General features: G+C 43.6%; 1 protein-coding gene across 4 annotated transcripts in view; it reads right to left on the bottom strand.

The window, feature by feature from the left end:
* Positions 1-261: 261 nt before the first annotated feature.
* LOC311140790 (protein cordon-bleu-like) overlaps positions 262-27,524 on the bottom strand; it is a 70,837-nt gene continuing 43,574 nt past the window's right edge. For 3 of the 4 annotated variants that reach the window (XM_084176014.1, XM_084176013.1, XM_084176016.1), the window contains 8 exons: positions 16,044-16,653; positions 13,425-13,580; positions 6,824-7,142; positions 5,905-6,026; positions 3,768-5,734; positions 3,520-3,639; positions 2,511-2,810; positions 262-1,988 (listed from right to left, as the gene is read on the bottom strand). In XM_084176014.1, coding sequence (XP_084032140.1) covers positions 1,902-1,988; positions 2,511-2,810; positions 3,520-3,639; positions 3,768-5,734; positions 5,905-6,026; positions 6,824-7,142; positions 13,425-13,580; positions 16,044-16,653 — 3,681 coding nt within the window. In that variant the 3' untranslated portion in view covers positions 262-1,901. The remainder of the gene's footprint in view (positions 1,989-2,510; positions 2,811-3,519; positions 3,640-3,767; positions 5,735-5,904; positions 6,027-6,823; positions 7,143-13,424; positions 13,581-16,043; positions 16,654-27,524) is intronic. The other variant, XM_084176015.1, reaches the window with a different exon arrangement.

Below are 27,524 nucleotides of genomic sequence, written 5' to 3'. Positions count from 1 at the left end.
ACTCAAGAGCTTGCTACACTACCAAACGATCAATAAATAAATATACATACATACTTTTGATTTTCCCCTGTAGAGTTAGAAGCTCATTGTTACATTGTACTTACACTGTATTTAGGATTTGGGTGAGGGATATGGTTAGGATTAGGATTACTGCAAGTAGTTACACTGTACTTACATTATAGCTACACTGTAATTTAAAGTGCACATCCAGACAGTATAGAATGTGGAAAATCTAAGATCAATGTACAGAAGAAAAAACTGTTACAAGGTTACAAAATGCATTTAATTAAATAAATACAAAAATGTGGGCGGACAAAATAAAACGTGAAATTGTTCCAAAAATAATGTGCACTTAACATCAAAAAGCAATAGCTTATAAAACTCACAATTTTATTGGATTCATATTTTTCTATTTATTTCCAATTTTAACAACAGTTTATTACTGTAATAATCTGTAGTTTACAAAACATACAACTTTTTACTCTCAAACTCAACTCTGGACCTCAAAGTCAGTTCCTTTGCTTTTGTTCATTGTTCCCCTCTAATCAGGGACTTATTTAGACCTGGCACACCAGGTGGGTGCAATTAATTATCAGGTAAAACAGAAAACCAGCAGGCTCCGGACCTCGTAGGTTAAGAGTTGAATACCCCTGATCTAGAACATAAGTAAACATCTAAACTGAATTTTAAGAACTGGACAACCTATGAATCCATCTTTTCACTGACCAGTCTAGAATCTTGTGGCCCCTATTTTAATGCTTTACACTGGGGGGTCCTTCCAATCCTATCATTCAGTCCTTCCAATCAATATTGATACTACTTCATTTATAAAATATATTATAATATTCACTTTTGCTTTCTTTCAACTACCATAGTAATGCCTTAAAATGTCTAGAGAGGAACAAGCTCAAGTACAGTACTGCACATCAGCTACTGTTTAATACAATAACAAAAAGCTGTGCAGTGCAGCCCCATGCAAACAGCATAGAACACTTTGTGATTAAATAAACAACAAAATCATAACAAATAGTAATCAGACTTTTTTTCTGAAAATTGAGTAACAGCCCATACCTCTTGTTCATTACTCATATATCTATTGATTAGTAAACTATTTTACTAAGTCATGGTGATATTATTCACCAATAGTTACACATAAACAGAAATGCTTCAAAAATGATTTTGTGATGTCAAGAAAGGATATGTTGGTCATCTTTTCTCTGAAGATGAAAATAAATATATTAAGAGGCATTATAAATCAAAGAATCATCACATGTAAAGGTTGAACAACAGCATAGAGGAGATCTAAAAACCCAGAGCTTTGCAAAATAAACTAGAATACGTTCCAAATGGCACCCTATTCCCTATATAGTGCACTACTTTTGTCCAGGGCCCATAGGCACTATTTAGGGAACAGGGTGCCATTTGGGATACATCCTAATCACCACCTGGAGCCAAATTCTGTCATGCTTGGCCGGTGTTACTCATTGCACTATATCAAGCAGTCTGATCAATTGCATCCTATTACATGGAATATATACAGTAAATATGTAATAATCAAACATAACACTGACAGTAAGACAGCATGAGGCATCAATTTCATGTGGACGAGTATTAAACAGTAAAATAAAAAAGACAAATAATAAAATAACTAAAATCATCTCCTAAGATTATTATTATTATCAGCAAGAGCACCTAATAAATATTCCAAAGCAACAAAAATTATTGGCACATGCTTTTGTACAGCGATTCCTCTTTCCAGTTATTCAAGTACACATAACTAGATACATATACAGAAGGACAGTGATAAATTAAGGTAAAAGATAACATATATTATTTGGCTGCCTATGACGATTCTAATCAGATGGTTTGCAAGACGCTCTGGAATCATTCTGGAAGATTCTTTATTGTCCTTGTTGTGAGAGGGATGATGCTGCTTGTATAGTACCAAGTCTACCGTTCACTTGAACTGTTTTTGTGGGGGCATTGACCTGAATAAAATAGATTAAACATGAAAACCAGCGTTATTTTTTGCTCTGTACCAATAAAAAAAAAGCCTGACATTGAGTTAACAGAGTTCAGATCATGCAAGAAGTAGAATCTTTTGTGAAGACTGAAAGTGTTTTTATTTTATTTTTCTCATTGCTTAATCTAATGGAACAATACATTGCTCAAGCAGCACAGCCCCACAGACTGTGGAACTATGTGACGGAATCTTGGTCTCCAGCTATCACAGAATGTTTCCCAGGAGTTGTTTGTTCCGTCACAGACATGTTGCAACAAAAGACAAGGTAATACTACATGAGAAATTGTGGGTAGTCGCCTGGCTGGTGAGTTCCCATGTGAGTGCATGCACAACAGGTAATTTATGAACACCTCCATTTGCTCTATCTGAGAACATTGAATTTACAACCTGTAACTTGATGACTAAACTCGCTCCCAATAACTGTCTCTTTTGTGGTATTGCTATTGTATTGTTAGTGTGGCTGCCTGCAGTATAGAACATATTGTACCTTCTTTAGGCGCTCAGCTGCAGAGCCAGAGCGGATGGCCTCCAGCATTGCATCCCGGGCCAGAGCGGGGTTCCCCACAGCCCCCAGGGGCACCCCCACCATAGGGCACTTGGGCTGGGTGGAGGGAGGGGCAGGAGGAGGAGGAGGAGGAGGAGGAGGGAGGAGCATAGAGGGGGGTGGAGGCGGCAGAGGCACAAATGAAGGAGGGGGAGGCATGGCAGGGAAGGCATCACACTGAGTTCTGTTGTCCTCCTCAGTCTTCCTGAACTTGTCAAGATCCTCTGCAGCCTGGGATTTGGTCTGTGGAGTGTAGAGAGGGGAACAATGGCAGTCCAGACACATAGACCCACATGACGGCTGCTTACACACACACACACACACACACACACACACACACACACACACACACACACACACACACACACACACACACTACAACTTCTCTCATATACCTTGTTTACACACCTACATCTTCCCTCATATACCTAGTGGTTTACTAGGCAGCAAAACAAAGGTTTGAAGCCATTTCAAACAGCTTTGCAACTCTAAGTTAAGATGTCACTAGCCTGGATCTACTTTAGCTTCAGCTCCAACTAAATTCAACAGGTAGCTAAGGAATAGAATCAAGAACACTCATTAAACATTCCATTCTTTTTTTATCAAACCTAAATTCCATGTTATTGCCCTGAGAACCTGATTTAGTAATGCACATTTCTGAGATTCCTGCTGGTGAGCTGGGCAGGAACATTCTAGAGCTCACCACATCGGGCCTCCATCACAACTACAACTGCACATTTCCTCCTCTCATTTCACCATGGTCCTTACATGAAAACAAACCACATCACATTCAAGGGGAATGTAAATAGACTCATTTATAGTAAACATAGTGCTGATTGTTCTCCTGAAATGAGCTATTCACTGACATGCAACAGATCATCTGTGCTACAGCAAGACATTGCAAAACCAACGCATTGCACACCACCCTGTCTGACTCTTTGCTATAGCTTACCTTCTTTAGCCCTGCAGAGTTACTTTGGCCTCTAATGGCTGCCAGTAGCGCACATCGCTCATTTTCTTCCTCAACAAAAGACGATTTCTTCAAAGTGCTGCTTGCACTTGAGTCCGATATCTAGTCCGACAGGGAAAATCAGGGAAATTAGAAACCAAGCCCCTACATTACACCCATTTTAAGTGGCTGTAGACTTGTAAACAGTGATCTTTGTGAAGTTAGCATGACGGTCTCTCTATCTCTCTCACCTTTCTGAGCCTCTCCTTCCCGTCCCCACACTGGATGGCCGACATCAGGGTGGTGTGTAATGACGTGTCCATCTGGACCGACTTCATGACCACAGGTTTGAACTTCTTCACTGGTCCAAACAGACGGACCTGCTGGGGCTCTGGGAGGTCGTTGCTTGCAGCAGCTGCAGCCGCTCCCGGTGGTTCAGGCTTCTTTGCCAGGGCTGGACGACCTTTGGGACCTACTGTCTCTGATCTGCTCTGTGGTGGTTGACCCTGCGAGGGCTTGGAGAGGGAAGGTACCTGTTCAGTGGGGGATTGTGGTGCTGGTGGTGGGGGTGGTGGGGGTGTCATCTGTGTCTGCTGTCTGGGACTGGGACTGTTGGGCCCGTGCTGCTTAGTGTTATTGGCCACCGTATCAGAGTCCAGTGACTTTGAGCTCCTTCCTCCACCTCGCAGGGTAGAACTGCTCCCATAACCACTCCGGTTCACTCCTTGCGTCGACTCACCGGAGACTACCCGTTTCTCTGCTGATAGGTAGTCAGGGTAACATTTAGCACCGGCGTGATAGGACCCAGACCCAGAGCTGCTCTCCTTCTTCACTGGTACATTAGTAGATGTACCAGAGGACCGCTGTGGATTTACATGAAAGGATCTACCCTCTTTCTGATAGCCGTAACTGCCAGGTGGCTTTCTCACGGGGCCAGACAAATCTGCTGGTACTTCTTGAATGTTGTCAGCTTTGGCCGTGGTGGGCTTCACAGCATATTTAGCAATGGCAGAAGCTACGTACTGACTGGATGTTCTCCTGGATGGCTTGAGGAAGGAAAGGTCTCTCTTCTGATCTTGGAGAATACCAGGGTTCAGTTTCATAGGCTGCTGCTGCTGCTGCACAGGCGTCTCTGAAACTGGAACTGGGGCCTTGCCCTCTGCTTCCTGTGAGACGTCCTTTGTTACCTCAACAACATCTTTGCATGTTTCCTTAGGTGTCATCTTGGCTACAAGTTCAGAGGCCTTAGGTGTTGCCTTGGCTGCAGGTGGGTTAGAGGCTACGACCAGAGGGGTAGTTTTGGGAACCTCAGGCTCTGGGCTCTGGGTTTTTGTGAAAGCGACAGGCCCTCTACTAGCAGGGACCGAAGGTGCAGAAGTGTCCTGCTTGTCCTGCTTCTCCGTGGAGCTCCAGAAGGCTTTGGCTTTCCCCAGGAATGGTGAGACGGAGTCATCTTTGTTGATCCCCGACTCAGAGGAACCACCAAACTTGTTTTGGGCGATGGCCACTTTGACCATGTTACCCTGATCGTCAATTCTAATGGCACCTGTTGTCAGTGTGGCCAGGGCCTCTGCTTGCTTCTGAGGCTGGGTTGCAACTGCGGGCTTGGGAGGGACGATGGTGAATGTCTTCATACCGAATCGGGAGACTGGGCTACAGGTGATTTTGGTTTGTGCCTGGGGGGCAGCGTGGCCTCTATAGGCGGGAACCTCTTTTTCAGGGGACTTGGAATGGCTCTCTGAGACAGCGAGAGAGCTGTTGACAGGTGAGGCTTTCCTCTCAGCTCCCTCATTGGACTCCCGTCTTTGAACTTCCAGTTTAGCTTTAGTCTTAGAGACTGCTGCTGTGCGGTCTTTCCCCGTGGCGCCATTGGCAAGCTTCTTCCCTGGTAATTTGAGGCGCTGCGCGGGCTGTGGTTGACCAGAGCTGACTTTGCTGGAGCCGTCAGACGTACAGGCGCTGTTGTTTTTGTTCTGTATGCTACCAACACTTGAATGATGATGACTGTGGTTCAGGTCTTTATTGTCCGTTGTTTGAGAGCTACTCATTAGGGTGGCTTGGTAATCCGTCATGTTCTGGGTCTCGTAGTCCTCCAGGACTACATCTATGTCTGTGACTGGGACCTCCATATCCACCACAGACACTGGGATGTCATTGCTCTCAGTGGACATCACGTAGGGGTACTCTTGCACTGAAACAGCATCTATGTGACTTATATCTAGTGGACAGGGACAAACAAAAAATACATGTGTTAGCCGGCCTGCTTATTGACTATACAACAAATATTTGTTTTAGTCCTGTGCATCCATTGTGGTTTCCAGTATGTCTCCAGTATGTAATTCATGTGCATTTGATGGACAATACATTTGTGTTCTACTAAAAGCTCACCTGCTAGATCAGCCTCCAGATCAGCCAGAGTCTGGTTGAGCTGAGCGGTGAGCTCTGGGTCCTCTTCATAGATGTCCTTTGTTTTGCCTGCTTTGTCGTTGTGGCTGATATCACTGCTGTGTCTAAGGGAGGAGGGGGTAATACAAGTTACGTTTTGAGCTGTTTTGCAGGTAGCATAAAAGTATAACTCTCAAGTTAACTAAAAAGTTTGAAAGTTATATTTAGATCCTGGTGGAGTCTGCTGCCCTTGAAATATTTATTCATAAAAACGTAGTACTGTTTTCAAGTTTATTTTCTTTCACACTTAGTTCAAGGTGTCCACTGAGCGTTCCTATGTTTTATTAATGTGTTTCTTTTCTAAACTAAAACTAAAAAGGCATGGGGGTTATATTCTTGCTCTTCTTGGCCAAGCCAAAGAGAACTTCCTCCTGCATACTAGGTTGAGCCTATTTTCCTTGTTAAAAGATGACTGAGAAAAACCCCAGAGCCCTTAATTTAGAGCCCAGCAGATTTAAGTGACGCTGCAGGCTTTGGCAGGTAGCCCCTTAGCTCCAACACATGTGGACTGCAGTGACTCAGTCAGGAAGCACTGTTGGCGCCGTAAAACAGGCCTTTAAAAACCAGCCGGTGCAGAGACGTGAGATTGCTGACTAAATAGTGAGAAACGTAAGGCAGACTGAGAACTGGGAGCAAGGAGGTAGTTGGTAAATCATAGGAAGACTAGGTACCCTTCCAATGAGAAAAGAAGGGTTAGCTAGGGTCTGCAACAAGGTTAGTAGTAGTAAGTGCATAAGGGTAGGATAACTAAGAAGTAATAATTGAAAAGCATTGTGAGTTTGACTTTGCTAAGTATCCAACCTGAACATTGCTATGATAATGCAGTGAGCAGAGCAGGTGAGTGGTAGTACAGCTATAGTACCTGTGTCTGGAGCCCCACGTGGCACAGCCCTCGTCACTATCACTAGAACAGTCCTTGGTGAGGGGATAGATCATGGGGTGAGAGGAGCCAGAAGAGCCCAGGGAGAGGCTCCCGTTTGGGGAGGTAGGGTGAGTGGTGTCGGAGGCAGAGGGGGAGCTGACCAGGCCAGAGTCCTCAGCCTCAGCCATGCCCTCGGAGGCTGCATAGCCCTGGTCCTGGAAGCTGCCACTGCCACTGCTGCCCATGGATAAAGTCTCCTCCGCCTCTGTGTCTGGGGTCTGGGGTCCTGCCACAGAGAGCCGCCGAGAGTGCAGCCAAGCTGGGGTCCGGGCAAAGGGGTGGTATACATGATCATCATTATCATGGTCCTCTGTAGCTCAATTGGTAGAGCATGGCGCTTTTAACGCCAGGGTAGTGGGTTAGATCCCCGGGACCACCCATACGTAAAAATGTATGCACACATGACTGTAAGTCGCTTTGGATAAAAGCGTCTGCTAAATGGCATATTATTATTATATTATATTATATTATCATCAACATAGTCATTATCATCATCATTAACAACATAATCCTTAGTATTATTATCAGTATTATCAACTGACAGAAGAAAGCTGTATAATGATGCAAAATGAGCTAATCTAGTTACAATGTTATCTGTGGTCTATTGAGAACAACAGTTCACAGCAACAGAAAAATAGAGGTTACACAAGCATGTGCATTAAAGAGAAAGGAGGGAAGCAGACAGAGGGGAAGAGTGAGATAAATGTTATTATACAATGTTAGCTATACATTCTGAGACACACACACACTCAATGAAACTGCTACCTTGATGTGGGCATGCTTAAACAAACCTTATGATCCTGTACTCAACATTTCCCATGAACGATATTGACATGTTACATCATATACCGTAGTCCTCTGGTCTCCCACTTGGCATTGGGGCAAAACATTTAGATTGTATAATGTCTCACTCATCTCACTGGTAATCAAGCCAAAAGCAGGAGTATTAATGTACAGTACCAGTCAAAAGTTTGGACACACCTACTCATTCAAGGGTTTTTCTTTATTTGTACTATTTTCTACATTGTAGAATAATAGTGAAGACATCAAAACTATGAAATAACACATATGGAATCATGTAGTAACCCAAAAAGTGTTAAACAAATCCTAATATATTTGATATTTGATATTCTTCAAAGTAGCCACCCTTTGCCTTGATGACAGCTTTGTACACTCTTGGCATTCTCTCAACCAGCTTCATGAGGTAGTCACCTGGAATGCATTTCAATTAACAGGTGTGCCTTCTTAAAAATGAATTTGTGGAATTTCTTTCCTTCTTCATAAGTTTGAGTAAATCAGTTGTGTTGTGACAAGGTAGGGTTGGTATACAGAAGATAGCCCTATTTGGTAAAAGAGCAAGTCCATATTATGGCAAGAACAGCTCAAATAAGCAAAGAGAAACGACAGTCCATCATTACTTCAAGACATGAAGGTCAATCAATCCAGAACATTTCAACAACTTTGAACATTTCTTCAAGTGCAGATGAAACTGGCTCTCATGAGGACCGCCACAGGAAAGGAAGACCCAGAGTTACCTCTGCTGCAGAGGATAAATTCATTAGAGTTACCAGCCTCAGAAATTGCAGGCCAAATAAATGCTTTACAGAGTTCAAGTAACAGACACATTTCAACATCAACTGTTCAGAGGAGACTGAGTGAATCAGGCCTTCATGGTCGAATTGCTGCAAAGAAACCACTACTAAGGGACACCAATAATAAGAAGAGACTTGCTTGGGCCAAGAAACACGAGCAATTGACATTAGACCGGTGGAAATCTGTCCTTTGGTCTGATGAGTCCAAATTTGAGATTCTTGGTTTCAACCGCCGTGTCTTTGTGAGACACAGAGTAGGTGAACGGATGATCTCCGCATGTGTGTGTTCCCACCGTGAAGCATGGAGGATGAGGTGTGGGGGTGCTTTGCTGATGACACTGTCAGTGATTTATTTAGAATTCAAGGCACACTTAACTAGCATGGCTACCAGAGCATTCTGCAGCGATACGCCATCCCACCTGGTTTGGGCTTAATGGGACTATCATTTGTTTTTCAACAAGACAATGACCTAACACACCTCCAGGCTGTGTAAGGGCTATTTGACCAAGGAGAGTGGTGGAGTGCTGCATCAGATGACCTGGCCTCCACAATCACCCGACCTCAACCCAATTAAGATGGTTTGGGATGAGTTGGACCGCAGAGTGAAGGAAAAGCAGCCAACAAGTGCTCAGCATATGTTGGAACTCCTTCAAGACCGTTGGAAAAGCATTCCTCATGAAAGCTGGTTGAGAGAATGCCAAGAGTGTGCAAAGCTGTCATCAAGGCAAAGGGTGGCTACTTTGAAGAATCTCAAATATAAAATATATTTTGATTTGTTTAAAACTTTTTTGGTTACTACATGATTCCACATGTGTTATTTCATAGTTTTGATGTCTTCACTATTATTCTACAATGTACAAAATAGTCAAAATAAAGAAAAACCCTGGAATAAGTAGGTGTGTCCAAACTTTTGACTGGTACTGTATGTGTTCCATTTATTAGGTTTACAGTATTATCCAGCCAGCATGTAGAGCACATCACTGAGAAGTCATTAAGAGAGATGCTTTAAAGCCTCCTCTGTAGCTCAGCTGATAGAGCACGGTGTTTGTAACGCCAGGGTAGTGGGTTCGATCCCAGGGACCACCCATACACAAAAAAATGTATGCACGCATGACTGTAAGTCGCTTTGGATAAAAGCGTCTGCTAAATGGCATATTATACACTGCTCAAAAAAATAAAGGGAACACTTAAACAACACAATGTAACTCAATCACACTTCTGTGAAATCAAACTGTCCACTTAGGAAGCAACACTGATTGACATTAAATTTCACATGCTGTTGTGCAAATGGAATAGACAACAGGTGGAAATTATAGGCAATTAGCAAGACACCCCCAATAAAGGAGTGGTTCTGCAGGTGGTGACCACAGACCACTTCTCAGTTCCTATGCTTCCTGGCTGATGTTTTGGTCACTTTTGAATGCTGGCGGTGCTTTCACTCTAGTGGTAGCATGAGACGGAGTCTACAACCCACACAAGTGGCTCAGGTAGTGCAGCTCATCCAGGATGGCACATCAATGCGAGCTGTGGCAAGAAGGTTTGCTGTGTCTGTCAGCGTAGTGTCCAGAGCATGGAGGCACTACCAGGAGACAGGCCAGTACATCAGGAGACGTGGAGGATGCCGTAGGAGGGCAACAACCCAGCAGCAGGACCGCTACCTCCGCCTTTGTGCAAGGAGGAGCAGGAGGAGCACTGCCAGAGCCCTGCAAAATGACCTCCAGCAGGCCACAAATGTGCATGTGTCTGCTCAAACGGTCAGAAACAGACTCCATGAGGGTGGTATGAGGGCCCGACGTCCACAGGTGGGGGTTGTGCTTACAGCCCAACACCGTGCAGGACGTTTGGCATTTGCCAGAGAACACCAAGATTGGAAAATTCGCCACTGGCGCCCTGTGCTCTTCACAGATGAAAGCAGGTTCACACTGAGCACATGTGACAGACGTGACAGAGTCTGGAGACACCGTGGAGAACGTTCTGCTGCCTGCAACATCCTCCAGCATGACCGGTTTGGCGGTGGGTCAGTCATGGTGTGGAGTGGCATTTCTTTGGGGGGCCGTAAAGCCCTCCATGTGCTCGCCAGAGGTAGCCTGACTGCCATTAGGTACCGAGATGAGATCCTCAGACCCCTTGTGAGACCATATGCTGGTGCGGTTGGCCCTGGGTTCCTCCTAATGCAAGACAATGCTAGACCTCATGTGGCTGGAGTGTGTCAGCAGTTCCTGCAAGAGGAAGGCATTGATGCTATGGACTGGCCTGCCCGTTCCCCAGACCTGAATCCAATTGAGCACATCTGGGACATCATGTCTCGCTCCATCCACCAACGCCACGTTGCACCACAGACTGTCCAGGAGTTGGCGGATGCTTTAGTCCAGGTCTGGGAGGAGATCCCTCAGGAGACCATCCGCCACCTCATCAGGAGCATGCCCAGGCGTTGTAGGGAGGTCATACAGGCACGTGGAGGCCAAACACACTACTGAGCCTCATTTTGACTTGTTTTAAGGACATTACATCAAAGTTGGATCAGCCTGTAGTGTGGTTTTCCACTTTAATTTTGAGTGTGACTCCAAATCCAGACCTCCATGGGTTGATACATTTGATTTCCATTGATAATTTTTGTGTGATTTTGTTGTCAGCACATTCAATTATGTAAAGAAAAAAGTATTTAATAAGATTATTTCATTCATTCAGATCTAGGATGTGTTGTTTAAGTGTTCCCTTTCTTTTTTTGAGCAGTGTATTATAACCCATGAGTGACCTTGGCCCCAGTGTGTCTCTGGTGTGTCTCCAGTGTGTGTGTGTGTGTGTGTGTGTGTATGTGTGTGTGTGTGTGTGCTGGGCCTGTCAACTTCGGGCAGAGCTGTAATGGTGAAGAGAGCCTGTTCCTGGAGATCCAGTGACTCACACAGAGTGGCCCTCCCAAACCTTTCCAAGCACTGCCTTAGTCATGCCAGCTGCAACCACAGCCAGCACACACTCTCCCTAATCACCAGACACACTCTGGCTATACCCAAAACAGCCAAAAACACTCTCACAAACAACCTCAAGCACATGCACAGTATATTCCTATCCAAAACAAAATCTTACACAAACATGAACTCATGCTTGCTCCCATCACATAAACCCAAACTATGCACAAACCAAGTCAAGACACTCAGGCAGTAACTCTCTCTCTATGCCAGTAACACTCTCTCACAAACATCCAGTCAGATCCAGACATCTATCATCTCTCTATCCACAGCATACTAAAACACACTAAGCCACATTACCAGCACACACAGACCAAAATCCCAATCACAAATAATTTCCTCATGGCCTCAATCAACAAGTGGTCTTTAAAGTCTTTAATGTAAAATGAAATGATAAAATATTAATGTTTTTATGCTTGTCCATTTCAAGGAAATCCTTGATCTCAATTATCTGTCTTGGACACCATGCTAATCTTGCACTTAAAAGTGCTTTTTTGTATTGATTTATTGGTCACTCCTTAATGGAGTCAACCAACCAGCATGCAGAGAAACAACAGCCTTGTTTCTAGTTACTAACCATTACAAACACTAAGCAATAATACAGAAACCTATACCACCACCATCAAATCATTGATTTGTGGATATCATATGACTTTCCTTATACCCTCATTTCAAAATGTCTTCATCAATCACTCCACACTCAATACATGTATGGGTATCTCATCTGCACTTAAATAGCCTACTGATCACACACATCCCTGTCCCCATCAGCCCTCACACATCACACTCTGTCCTCTTAGTTCTCTACTGTACCAACCACTGTATAACTAGCTGAAATACAAAACGGCTTATAGTTTATACTGTATATACAGACATTTATAAAAACAAGCCACAAACACAAGGAAAAGGAAGCCACATTCCACAACTGAGGGATTTGAAAGTGTAGAGTTGGGAAAGAAAGGCAGTTCTAGGTACAGTTCTAGGAACAGGAGGAGGAGGATGGAAGGAGTAGAGGTCCAGCAGGAAGAGATGAAGGTGTAGAAGAAGCGAGGGAGGAGAGGAGGTGGGAGAAGAAGACAGTGAGAGGACGGCAGGCCAGAGAAGTCTGTCTGTCTGTCTGTCTGTTCACCGAGGCTTGGAGAATGGGAAACGGACAGGGGCACAGCAGTAGACTGTGGAAGGGAGAAAATAAGAAGACATGAGAAAGTTGATAGAAAGAGGACAGGGTAGATAAAGGTGTTCTGGAGCCCTGGAGAAAGAAGTTGCAGCTATCGCAGCCTGATAACAGACAGCAGGAGATCAAAAAAACATTGGATGAAAGCCTCACAGGTTGATTAACGTTGCGTCCTAAATGGCACACTATTTCCTATATAGTGCACTACTTTTGAACAGAGCCCTATAGGCCCTGGTCAAAAGAAGAGCACTATATAGAGAATAGGGTACCATTTGGGATACAAGCAACTTCACCGTCACAGCTGACCTTCAGTATTGGGCTCAGCTGGCCTATCAGCCTGTCTGTTATAAAGGAGGTCTCATAACTGTTTAACTGACTGCAAAGGAGATTAACCATGTGGCAAGCCTGGATAGAATGTCCACATGAGCCGGACTACACATTAAGAGGGAAAACTGTGATACACACACAGAGATTGATTTCAACATTTTTACATTTGAGTCATTTAGCAGAAGCTCTTATCCAGAGCAACTTACAGTAGTTAGTGCATATATTTTCACACTTTATTTTTTTCGTACTGGTCCCCCGTGGGACTCAAACCCACAACCTTGGCATTGCAAGCACCATGCTCTACCAACTGAGCCACACGGGACATTCAACATTCAACAACAACTATGAAGTTCAGGGAGGGAAGCAGCACTGAAAAAGGAGAGGAGTTAGAGGAAGACATGAAGGTTAGAAGGAGAGCGGCTAGCTGCAGGAGGAGAAGGCAGCCCAATAGTAGTGGAGGTCAGCTGGGATGAGAGACCTACACTGAGGGGCCTCCTCCATGTGGCTCTCTGGTGAGGCATCGGGGGAGTCTGGGTCTGAGGGAGGGGGAGGGTACGGCGGTGGTGGGGGGATGACTAACTGGGGGGGCTCTCGTACTGGGGTTCGCCGAGGTTTGAGTGGCACTGGATGCTCAGCACCTAAAGAAAAGGAAGGATGCAGCAAGCACTGGGTGTTAGAATGGGGGAAGTCAATAGGCTTGAGAAAGTTGCATTGAAAAACACAAATTCTGTATCATCATTAAAAGAAAAACCCAGGAAATACAACTGTTACATTATTTTTTTTGCCTTTGTTCATCATACTGTGCAGAAAGAAATTACAATTTTAAAAAACATTAAACAAAAGACACAAGGCAATCAATGAATAGATATATTAACAAATAACTGAAAGCTGCTTATAACTGCTTAATGTACGTGGAGAAAGTACATTAAAGCTCCTCTCTTGAATGGAAGCTTCTCATTGGCAATTGTGTTGCTTGCTGATCAGACCTACTCTATGCCCCAGACCCCAGCTGGGGAAGATAGAAAAGGAGCTTCACAAAACACTCCAGGCAAGGGCCGGACTACCGCATCACAGAGAGACTGATGGCACTGTGTGGACTGGAGCTGAATGGCCTGCCACTGGGGTGTAACTGTGTTGGTCCTAAATAACACCCTATTACCTATATAGTGCACTACTTTTGACCTGGGACCTGGGTCATAAATAGTGCACTATAAGGGAATAGGGTGACATTTGGGATACACCCAGTAACAGGCTGATGTAAAGGCAGCCAGTGCTGAGCGATGTGAGCAATATGTCAACATATGCCTCACACATCCCTTACTCAGCAGCTGATGGACTGCATGGAGTAGAGCTGGCCGTGGGAGTGACTGGCTAACTCTGCGCCTCAGCCCCTTCAGATGATGGACTACGTTACAGGTGTGACAGCTAGCGCCACAAAAAGATGTACCTAGCTACGGGACTTAACCGCACACAGCAGATTAAGATGAGAGCTTCCCTATTGTCAACACAGGACATAGGGTAAGAAACACACCCTGCAGAGGCTAACAGATGACCTACAGGCCCTTTCAAAACAATGAGGGGGACACAAGCACGAGCACGCACACACACAGACAATGGGTGGGTGGAATTATTGAAAAAGCCCCAATTGAGTGTGTTGAAATCTCAGTATTTTTCAGACAGAAAATGTCTCTTAAGATGAGAATCAACGATCCAAAAACCACCCATTAGAGATGGAGCCTCTGTGCCTGAGCCAAACATGATGGTGTGAGAGAGAGAGAGAGAGAGAGAGAGAGAGAGAGAGAGAGAGAGAGAGAGAGAGAGAGAGAGAGAGAGAGAGAGAGAGAGAGAGAGAGAGAGAGAGAGAGAGAGAGAGAGAGAGAGAGAGAGAGAGAGAGAGATAGAGAGAGAGAGAGAGAGAGAGAAAACAGGTGAAAAAATGAAAAGAGAGCACATAGAAGCAGTGTGCCATGTGAGAGAGGAGAGATGTCTGGGTTGCACTGTTCCTGCTAACAGAGCCAATATAGGATCTTAGTCTCCACACAGCTGGAGAGGTAGGAAACAACTGCGCTCACATACATTATAGAACGTAAACAATGATTATCTTTAGCCCACAGGGGTTAAATAAGGGGAAGCATCTAAAATCCCTGTCGTAAATCATCCCTAATTGATGCATGTCATCTATTTATTTTACAGACTGTACAACTGATGATGTACAACCACAAATATCCACAAATATACAACTTCAGATCAGATCATAATGATTTGTTTTGTTATGTTTTGGGGAAGTCTAGTTGTTCTGCCTTGTGAGCAATAGATAGGTCTGTCGGTCTGACAGGGTCTTCCCAGCAGAAGTCTATTTGTTCTGCACAGTGCCTTGGGAGTAGTGGAGGGGAGGGAGGCACACCCAGGTCTATAAATCAACACCCCAGCGCTGTCTGCTTTAAGTGCGTCCACTGCACTAAACACTTCATCCCTCAACCTCTCTCATTCTCTCCAAGCTAAATAAATATTGTCCGCTTCAACCCGTTTCAAGAAAAGACATGAAGAGTAAAGCAATCGATATAACTCTAGTCTTGTGCATGTTGTGCATATTCTACACTACAGTGCATCAATAGGAATAGCAAGGCTAATAGCAATGCTATTTCACCTGGTTTCCTGAGGACAGATTGTACAAAACGTAAGGCATTCAATCAAATCTGCAGCGCTGAAATACCAGCCCACTCCTGTCCTGTGACGTAGGGGTTATTTAGTTTATGCTACCTTGGGCCCCTACTGGCTAAATGACTGGTACAGGTATCATATCTACCACCAGCAACTCAGTTCAGGTTGAGGGGAACCTGTTATAGTAAAAAAAGCGGTAGTAGTGCAACAATCGTTGCGGGTGTTCTCCAATTGGGTTAACCCATTTGGGGGAGATCATTAAGGAGCCAACCTAGGCAAGGGTTGTTACACTGTTATATGACAAACATTTAGGGAGTTAGTGCTCAACGTGGTGGTCATCTGCTGCTGAACACTGGGACTGGAACAGCCTGTGGGTTGACAGGAGAGAAACCTTGATCGGCCACTTTACATTGACTAGATGTGTTACTGATGATACTGACCCATGGCGCTGTGTCTGTTGTTCTCTGTCTCGTCTAGTTTCAGGCCGAGAGCAGACTCTCCTCTGGTCTCCTCCGGTGTGGTGCTGCGGGACGAGTCGGGGGTGGGCTTGGCCTTGTCAACGCTGCTGCTGGGCGTGGAGTCAACCTTTTCAACTTTGCTGGTAAGGGCGGAGTCAGGGGCAGCCTTCACCATATCAGTCTTGCTTCTGGGGCCGGTGTCAACCTTGCTAGGGGCGGAGTCTCGGGAGGAGTCAGCCATGGCAGCACTGCTGCTGGGGGTGGAATCAGGGCCGGGCTTGCACACATCAGCCCTGCTGGAGGCGGAGTCAGAGTCGGCCATTGAGGTGTCAGCGACAGAGGTGCCGGCGGCCACCCCACTACTGCTACTGCTGCTGCTGTAGACAGACCCATTGCTCAGCTCAGAGCCAGAGTCCTCTTCTGCAGGCAGGCTTGGGGTAGGAGAGCTAGGGGCTGGAGAGGGAGAGGGGGCTATCTGGACAGAGGTGCGAGGCACTGGGGTGCTAGGAACTGGGGTGACAGAGGCAGCAGGGCTAGGAGGGGGTGCCGGGGCCTTCCTCTTCCTCAGTGTACTCTCTGAGTCAGGAGCCACCTGAGAGAGAGAGAGAGAGAGAGAGATACCCTATAAACCATTTATTCTTGGACATCATCACTGCCCATTATCATTATTATTAGGTGCACTACGCAGAAATCGCTGCACCATTTCCTGGTTGCTAAAATTCGGATAGTTCGCCTAATTTCAATTTATGTTACAAAACTAGCAATCATTGTGTAGAAAATAATTCTACCATCTAAACCGCTGTGAAATATATTTTCTATAATCAAAAATATTGTATTTCCAGCAGTTTGAAGATGGTGTGCAAAACCAAAAGACGCAAAAACATAACTTAAGAACGGGAAGCATAGAAACAGATCTACTGCTTGTTAGACTTGCTTTCAATGAGAATAACAGATCTATAACTAAAATTTCTATGTGAATTTGGTCAGGTCGCCCAAAAAGTTACATATTGTAGCTTTAAGACATTAATACCTTTTTAAGATGAAATGTATTGTATGGATTATTGAATTTTGCTGTCAGTCAGACTATCAGTAATAATACCTACAGTGAGGGAAAAAAGTATTTGATCCCCTGCTGATTTTGTACGTTTGCCCACTGACAAAGACATGATCAGTCTATAATTTTAAAGGTAGGTTTATTTGAACAGTGAGAGACAGAATAACAACAAAAAAATCCAGAAAAACGCATGTCAAAAATGTTATAAATTGATTTGCATTTTAATGAGGGAAATAAGTATTTGACCCCTCTGCAAAACATGACTTAGTACTTGGTGGCAAAACCCTTGTTGGCAATCACAGAGGTCAGACGTTTCTTGTAGTTGGCCACCAGGTTTGCACACATCTCAGGAGGGATTTTGTCCCACTCCTCTTTGCAGATCTTCTCCAAGTCATTAAGGTTTAGAGGCTGACGTTTGGCAACTCGAACCTTCAGCTCCCTCCACAGATTTTCTATGGGATTAAGGTCTGGAGACTGGCTAGGCCACTCCAGGACCTTAATGTGCTTCTTCTTGAGCCACTCCTTTGTTGCCTTGGCCGTGTGTTTTGGGTCATTGTCATGCTGGAATACCCATCCACGACCCATTTTCAATGCACTGGCTGAGGGAAGGAGGTTCTCACCCAAGATTTGACGGTACATGGCGCCGTCCATCGTCCCTTTGATGCGGTGAAGTTGTCCTGTCCCCTTAGCAGAAAAACACCCCTAAAGCATAATGTTTCCACCTCCATGTTTGACGGTGGGGATGGTGGTCATAGGCAGCATTCCTCCTCCTCTAAACACGGCAAGTTGAGTTGATGCCAAAGAGCTCGATTTTGGTCTCATCTGACCACAACACTTTCACCCAGTTCTCCTCTGAATCATTCAGATGTTCATTGGCAAACTTTAGACGGGCCTGTATATGTGCTTTCTTGAGCAGGGGGACCTTGCGGGCGCTGCAGGATTTCAGTCCTTCACGGCGTAGTGTGTTACCAATTGTTTTCTTGGTGACTATGGTCCCAGCTGCCTTGAGATCATTGACAAGATCCTCCCGTGTAGTTCTGGGCTGATTCTTCACCGTTCTCATGATCATTGCAACTCCACGAGGTGAGATCGTGCATGGAGCCCCAGGCCGAGGGAGATTGACAGTTATTTTGTGTTTCTTCCTATAACTGTTGTCACCTTCTCACCAAGCTGCTTGGCGATGGTCTTGTAGCCCATTCCAGCCTTGTGTAGGTCTACAATTTTGTCCCTGACATCCTTGGAGAGCTCTTTGGTCTTGGCCATGGGGGAGAGTTTGGAATCTGATTGATTGATTGCTTCTGTGGACAGGTGTCTTTTATACAGGTAACAAACTGAGATTAGGAGCACTCCCTTTAAGAGTGTGCTCCTAATCTCTACTTGTTACCTGTATAAAAGACACCTGGGAGACAGAAATCTTTCTGATTGAGAGGGGGTCAAATACTTATTTCCCTCATTAAAATGCAAATCAATTTATAACATTTTTGACATGCGTTTTTCTGGATTTTTTTGTTTTTATTCTGTCTCTCACTGTTGAAATAAACCTACCATTAAAATTATAGACTGATAATTTCTTTGTCAGTGGGCAAACGTACAAAATCAGCAGGGGATCAAATACTTTTTTCCCTCACTGTAAGTGTTCCATGTTTCTTTGTACACTGTTACTGAAAGGGGTATTATTACTTCCTTATACAACAAAACAATGTGTGACCCATTTAATCTCAACATGTCCTCTGATCCTGGAGGCATGGACATAAAAACACTTTCAAACGTGTTTGGCCACCTCAGATTCTCTGGCAGGCTATTCCAGAGGCTGGGGCCATAGTAACTAAAGGCTACCTCTCCATGCCTCTTGGTCCTAGGCTTTGGGATAGTTAAAAGGCCAGTGCCAGAGGACCTGAGGGACCTACTGGGTACATAACTCAAAAGCATGTCTGACATGTATTGGGGTGCACAATCGTGGATTGATTTAAAAACCAATAGAAGAATATTAAAATTAATTCTAAATCTCACAGGCAGTCATTGCAGAGACTTTAAAACCGGTGTAATGTGTGCTCTCCGTCATTCTGTATGTTTTGCAGTTGACCAATGACCTTCTTGGGTAGACAGGAGAGCATTACAGTAGTCAAGGCTGCTTGTAATAAAAGCATGGATGAGTCTCTCTGTATCAGCCTGAGATAGAAACGTCCGCACCTTGGCAAAGTTCCTCAGGTGGTAAAAAGTTATTTTGGTCACATTCCTAATGTGTGATTCGAAATTGAGATCAGAATCTAAAATGACACATAGGTTTTTTAACTGGTGTTTTCTTTATTACCCGTGAATCCTATTTGACCGTAATGTTGTGTGTGACCTAAAGCTGTACATTGATCAAAAAAGGTGTTGTGTGAGTTGGGGCGCATCAGCCTCATCTCAAAATGGCTGTGATAGGAGAAAACTGAGGATGGATCAACAACCTTGTAATTACTCCACAATACAAATCTAATTGACAGAGTGAAAAGGAAGTCTGTACAGAATAAAACATTTCAAAACATGCATCCTGTTTGCAACAAGGCAATAAAGTAATACTTCAAAAAAATTGGAAAAGCAACTTTAAAACGTACATTTTAAAGTAGTCATTAACTTTTTGCCCTGAATACAAAGTGTTATGTTTGGGACAAATCCAATACAACACATTACTGAGTACCACTCTCCATATTTTTAAGCGGTGGCTGCATCATGTTATGGGTATGAAAATGTATGCACTCACTAACTGTAAGTCGCTCTGGATAGGAGCGTCTGCTAAATGACTAAAATGTAAAATGTAAAATGTATGCTTGTAATCGTTAAGGACTGGGGAGTTTTTCAGGATAAAAAAGAAATGGAATGGAGCTGAGCACAGGCAAAATCCTAGAGGAAAACCTGGTTCAGTCTGCTTTCCACCAGACACTGAATTGACCTTTCAGCAGGACAATAACCTAAAACACAAGGATAGATCTACACTGGAGTTGCTTACCAAGAAGAGTGAATGTTCCTGAGTGGCCGAGTTACAGTTTTGACTTAAATCTGCTTGAAAATCTATGGCAAGACCTGAAAATGGTTGTCTAGCAATGATCAACAACCAATTTGACCGGAGGTTTAAGAATTTTGAAAATAATAATTTTGCACAATCCAGGTGTAGAAAGCGCTTATAGACTTACACAGAAAGACTCACAGATGTAATTGCTGCCAAAGGTGATTCTAACATAAATTGACTCAGGGGGTTGAATACTTGTATTTTTCATATTTATTTTACAAATGTAATAATTTTTCTCACACTTTGACATTACAGAGTATTTTGTGTAGATCATTGACAAAATAAATTACAGTTAAATCAATTTCAATCCCACTTTGTAACACAACATAATATGGAATAAATCAAGGGGTGTGAATACTTTCTGAATATACTGTATATATTTTTGCTAGGTAGCGTTAGCTTGCGCTAGTCGGCTATACCTGCGCAAAAACTCCGGTATAGCTTGTTCTCCATCTTCTTTTTAAATAGTGAGCCAACATGTTATCACCACTTATTTCCATGACTGATCAAAACTCGTTTTCTCATGCTCTCTCTTGTCTCTCTGCAGCAGACATATGTTTGGAACATCAAATCGCAATATCGAATCGTGATGTTGTGGAAAATTCTGTCACCACAGTGAGAATCGCAATACATATCGTATCGGCACCCAAGTATCGTGATAATATCTTATCGTGAGGTCCCTGGCAATTCCCAGCCCTGATTAAAATGGGTCAACACTTCCTTCTATCTTTGACTCATTTTCCCCCAGCTACAAGCTGTCTGTAATACTACTGTCGTCTGGCTGCATGTCATCTGGTGAGCTGTTTATGAACTCAATGATCCAGGCCTCCAGTACAGAGACCATAGATATGGAAAGATAGCACAGCATGGGCAGCCCCATTGCTTCGTATGCTCTTACTGAAAGGGATATTATTGCTTCCTCCAACAAAACAATGTGTGATCCCTTTAACCTCAACATGTCCTCTGATCCTGGAGGCATGGACATAAAAACACTTTCAAACGTGTTTGGCAGGTACTTCAAATCTTTGCATGGGAATCCTATTTGAACGTAATGTGTGTGACCTAAAGCCTTACATTCACCAAAAAGGTGTTGCGTGAGTTGGGGGAGGGGGTGCATAAACCTCTTCTCGAAGGCGTCCCTCGCCTTTTCTATGGTTGCACATATCATCTCTGCAAGGGTGAACTTTGATGTCAAAATATTGAATGTGTGTGACAGCACCGGTCAAGTTTGTAAAGAACAAAATGACCATATATTTGCATCAGCCTCAACTCTATTTGTGTGTGTGCAACGCGTGCAAATCTGGTACAAAGGTGAAGAAAAAAATTGACCTCAAATGTGAAGACAATGTATTAAAATGGGTCAATGCTTCCTTCCATCTTCAACAAATTTTCCCCCTGCTACAAACTGTCTGTTCTACTACTGTCGTCTCTTCCCATGTCAACTGGTGAGCTGTTTATGAACTCAATGACCCAGGCCTCCAGTGCAGAGACCATAGATATGGAAAGATAGCACACGTTCTATCCTTGCAAATGGCATCCTCTGTGACAGCATGGGCAGCGCCATTGAGGGCAATCTCTATTTTAAAGTAGTCATCCAGAGCCCTCTTTCTTTCTTTATGGCAGAGACAAACAGCCATTACCCTGGTATTACTATTCACTCTACCACTGACAGACTTGAACTCCCCCTCCCCTGCTCCATCGTCTTACATGCTCCATTAGATCCACAAAGTTGACCTGACACAACTCACTGTCTCAAAACAATCCAGTAAACGTATGGTCCAATGTGCCAATGAGTAATATGAATCACTCTCTAAAGTGTGCGTGCAAATGGTTTATATTGCTGTTGTTATCCTTCCAACATATCTATCAGATTTTGACGGGAGCTAATCCATTGCCATGCAGGGGAATTGATTGTGTTGCTCAGCTTTGGTCTCCGTTTGGCCAATCTTCTGTACATGTTCCCCAGATTTAAGTAGGCTCCTCTAAATCCCAGAGCGCACCACTCAGTCACTTTAAACCGTAATCCATAGCTGAGCAACACAATCAATTCCCCTAGAATGTTTACACTCCAGTACAACAGTAGTATGGAGCATTCATAGAGAATGGCCTGATTACAGTCTGTGAGATGACGCCGTCGCTTCGTTCTGCTGCACTGGGCTGCACAGTATTGTGTTTCACTCTCAGAGCAGCCAATCAGTCACACACACACACACACACGTGCTCATGCACACATACACACACACACACATCCATCTTCATATCCCAGTCAGTCCTCCATTACAGCTTCAACTTTGCCCCACATGCTATGGTATGCCAGAGACCGACAAGTATGAACGGTGGTGCGATGGTGAAGTTGGTGGACGTGCATACACAGTTCAGGGAGTTTACGCAACTCTACCTGTGTAAAGAATTGCAAGGTGCCGGTAAGTAACACACCGCCCTAACCACAATGACTCAATCTCAGAGAAACACCACAAGTCTTTTCTTAGAATAAAAATAATAAAACAAGGACATTCTGACTTACTTCAACCACATTCAAGGTATAAAAAATAAAAAGTTTTTGACAAATCATTTGTTATGGCTTGTTGCTACTTCCATCGCAATTTCAAGCCTGAGGTGATTTTCCATGAGCCATGCCCAAACTGCTGCTCTCTTTCTCACTCTCTCTGTCTCTCTCTCTCTCTCTCTCACCCAGTCAGACTTGCATACCTACCACTTGCACAACCCATCTCCTGCAGCGCTCTACTAACTCTACATCACAAACTGCATCAAATCACATTTACTATACACTGATGTGCTGCCACTCAATGCTATCATTCAGTCAAATATTTATATACCTTTTCTACCCCCTAATCCTGCAGGAATGCTAGATCACTCCTTAATGGTTTTGACTTGGTCTATGTCCCAAATGGCACTCATAGTGCACTACTTTTGACTAGAGCTCTATGGGCCCTGGTCAAAAGTAGTGCACTATTAAGTGAATAGGGCGCTAATTGGGGATGCAAGCTCAGTCCCCTGGCTGCCAAAGCTCCAGCTTTTTAATTACTCAACACAGCACACCGCTCCAGAGCTGGCACAGTGAATTTACAGGCTCTTTATGGTCTGACCACACAGACACACAGAAAAACATGCACGCTTACACACACACACACACGCGCGTGCTCACTTCTGTAGGTAAGCGCACACAAGCACATGCACACACACATACAGATTTCTAAGTAAAAGTATATCAGTGCTAATGGCATAAATCCACTTCAAATAGTGAACCAATGAACCACTGTAGATGAAGTGTGGACTACTCTGTGCCAACTGTAGTGAAAATAGGTCAATTATATAATCTTTATTAGTGCTCGATATTACTTTGTCAGCGAAGGTTAAGATTACATTCCAACATAAAACCACAACAAGGCCTAGGTTTTTTGTCATTCTTTGAGGTACAAAACAATTATTTTAAAAACGTAACTGGGAGACTGTGATTTGGAAATAATAATGATTTAAAAAATGAACATAAACACAAAACACAGCTCCAAACAAACCCCATTATCTCCAACAGGAGGAGAGAAGCCCAATAGAGCCAACATAACATGGTGAAAAAACAACATTCCCCACAACAACGCCATGAGAAGACGCCAATACTACTTCATTAGATTGACACACACACACACATACACACACACACACACACACACACACACACACAAACACACACACCACAGAGAGAGAGACAGTAGACTACACAGTTCTAGTGGGATGTTTGTTTTGGCATTAGGGGCCCCTTCCTTTGTTCCTGAGAACACAATGTTTTCTTCCTTAGGAAAGAGGAAAGGAGCATGATAGAGAGAGTGAGACTCCCAAATGGCACCCTATCCCCTATATCAGTGTTTCCCAACCCTGGTCCTCCAGTACCCCCAACAGTACACATTTACGTTGTAGCCCTGGACAAACACACCTCATTCAACTCATTGAGGGCTTGATGATTAGTTGACAAGTTGAATCAGGTGTGCTTGTCCAGGGTTACAATAAAAAGGTGTACTGTTGGGGGTACTCAAGGACTAGGGTTGGGAAACACTGCCCTATATAGTGCACTACTTTTGACAAGGGCTCTGGTCAAAAGTAGTGTACTATTTAGGGAATGGGGTGCCATTTGGGACACATCCTAAGTCTGCATTCAAAACCATTAGAGCTGCCTATGCTTCCTTTTCCCACTTATTTTAAATCACACTGTTCCACAGCAGAGCCTGTCACACTGAAACATCCACAGTGTTGCCTAATCACTCATACCTTAAATAAACTGCATGCCTTTAGTGATAGAATATTATTTACAGAGGGTGTTGATTAAAGGAAATTGAGGTTTTGCCAGCAAATGGGCTGAAAAACCAAGGCAGGCCACTTGAATAGTCCAATTCAGAGAGGCGTTGTGTAAGTTAAGGCTTCCGCACCAACCATTCTCACTCTAACTCAAAGTGTTATGCAGCCACATGGTTTACTTGCATAGCAATCATGTAGGCCTAACTGAGGGATTGCAAACATATGACTCAGATCACAAGCTTCCTCTTAAAGGCATCATTTACTTTGTGGAAATGTGACCTTACAGAATGTGGAACATTTTAAAACACTACTGATCAAAACTGAGGTTTCCCACGAATTCGAGTATTTTAAATAAAAGGACCACAACTATTACTGAGAATGGTATCATCAGCCCAATGTAGAAATATCCAAACCTCGCAAGATTGTAAACAGATTGTAAACAGACAACCTGTATCTTGCTAAAACAGATTAAAACGGTAGCCTACATTAAAGTGGATTAAAAGCGCTGCATTACAAAAAGCAAATGACGGATTGCTATGAAAGACTAAACCCCTCTTGGTTCAGATTATGACATCTCCCTAAGGAATGGTTTATGCAGGTAATGCTAGCCATCTCAATCAATCACACTTAGCCTGTGCTACCCCCTGATGGGATGGAGTCTGAGGTTGCATCCCAAATGGCACCCTATTCCTTATATAGTGCACTACTTTTGACCAGGACCCATAGGGATGCTGCCTCAGACTGTACTGCTCAGGGGCAGCTTGGCAGGTCCACCCTGAAAGCAGAGCCAGGAGTCGATATATCAACATCACTAAGAGCCATGCTGCAGAGAAAAACAGAGGATATTCAGTAGGCTCCATGACATGTGTCCTGTTGATTTAAATACTTGAGAATAGATCAGGACAACTACTGAAATTCAGAGAAGAATAACACTCCTTAGAGTAGGATTGCAAAATTCTGGTAACTTTCCTAAGATTCCCAGGTTTTCCCAAAAAAAGGAGCAAGGAATCTGGAATTCTCCAACTAGGATTTCTGGAAAACCTGGCAATTTTGGGAAAGTTACTGTAATTTTGCAACCCTACCCTGGAGTAAGCAGATTGAACCCCCAAAAAAGGGAACCATAGAGGACTTAGTACTCAATGTCCATAACAAATGTATTGAGCGTGCACCGACTATGATGATCATGCACAACACTGTGTTCCTACAGTAGGCTCTAAGTCTCTTAGACCAATCACTATTCTAACCTAACCTACCTAACCATCTTCCCTTTCAGTGGTCTTCTGAGTTCATTAATGCGATCTCATCCAAGAGATACTTGTTGAAATGATTCAAACGTTTCTTACAGCAAACTTTTGTCTCGTTTGTTGAACCCTCAACCTCACCTGTCCTCTGCTCTGACTATGTCCAGTAACATTGGCATAAAGAGCCTGTCAAGCTGATTTCATGCCTGTCTGCCTCTGAAAACATGACACCCCACTTATACATACTTGATGTTGTGCCACCAAAACACACCTCATCCACTGCTGCATTACTACTGCAATCTCAGAACCAAATCTGGCATTTATGTTAACAGTCTGTCCGTCACTAGAGACTACTGTTGCATAAGCCTGAGCCTGATGTTACCTTTCCAGCATGCCAAACAGGCTTACACAAGTGTGCCTGCCTATTACTGAACACTGAAGTGGAAAGATCAGGATGACAGGCAATGTCACAAAAGGGATTCTAAACATGACCTCTGGTTTGGACAGCCTACTCCTATTTCCCTAATGAAAGCTTTAAACACTCTTTCAGCACAAGATGTCGAATGAGTCCCAAATGGCATTGTTTTGTCTTGACCCCAGATAAACCCAGTTGGCTATTTGATTGAATAAGGCCTTGGGCTTGCCGATTGATTGTAAATTGATACTGTACTGAGATCAATAGAGGGACATAACTAGTGATGGGGGGAAAAAATCGATACAGTTACCTATCGAGATATTATTTTTGACGATATATCGTATCGTATCGTATTTGCACTAGTTGGCTGTACCTACACAGAAACTCTAGTATTTTCCTGCATAGCTTGTTCTCCATCTTCTTTTTAAATAGGGATCCAATTTGATTTCAGCACTTTTATTTCCATGACTGATCAAAACTTGTTTTCTCATGGCTCTCTCTTGTCCCTCTGCAGCAGACATATGGTGAGCAATATGTTTGAAACATTGAATCGCAATATATATACAGTTGAAGTCGGAAGTTTACTTAAACCTTAGCCAAATACATTTAAACTCAGTTTTTTTACAATTCCTGACATTTAATCCTAGTAAAAATGCCCTGTCTTAGGTCAGTTAGGATCAACACTTTATTTTAAGAATGTGAAATGTCAGAATAATAGTAGAGAGAATGATTTATTTCAGCTTTTATTTATTTCATCACATTCCCAGTGGGTCAGAAGTTTACATACACTCAATTAGTATTTGGTAGCATTGCCTTTAAATTGTTTAACTTGGGTCAAACGTTTCGGGTAGCCTTCCACAAGCTTCCCACAATAAGTTGGGTGAATTTTGGCCCATTCCTCCTGACAGAGCTGGTGTAACTGAGTCAGGTTTGTAGGCCTCCTTGCTCGTACACACTTTAACAGTTCTGCCCACACATTTTCTATAGGATTGAGGTCAGGGCTTTGTGATGGCCACTCCAATACCTTGACTTTGTTGTCCTTAAGCCATTTTGCCACAACTTTGGAAGTATGCTTGGGGTCATTGTCCATTTGGAAGACCCATTTGCGACCAAGCTTTAATTTCCTGACTGATGTCTTGAGATGTTGCTTCAATATATCCACATAATTTTCCTTCCTCATGATGCCATCTATTTTGTGAAGTGCACCAGTCCCTCCTGCAGCAATGCTGCCACCCCCGTGCTTCACGGTTGGGATGGTGTTCTTCGGCTTGCAAGCCTTCCCCTTTTTCCTCCAAACATAACGATGGTCATTATGGCCAAACAGTTATATTTTTGTTTCATCAGACCAGAGGACATTTCTCCAAAAAGTACCATCTTTGTCACCATGTGCAGTTGC

Source organism: Coregonus lavaretus (genome assembly GCF_964263955.1).
Source record: "Coregonus lavaretus genome assembly, chromosome: 13".
Lineage (NCBI taxonomy): Eukaryota > Metazoa > Chordata > Actinopteri > Salmoniformes > Salmonidae > Coregonus > Coregonus lavaretus.
Note: the sequence above shows the minus strand (reverse complement) of the source record. Positions and strands in the feature narration are given on the sequence as shown.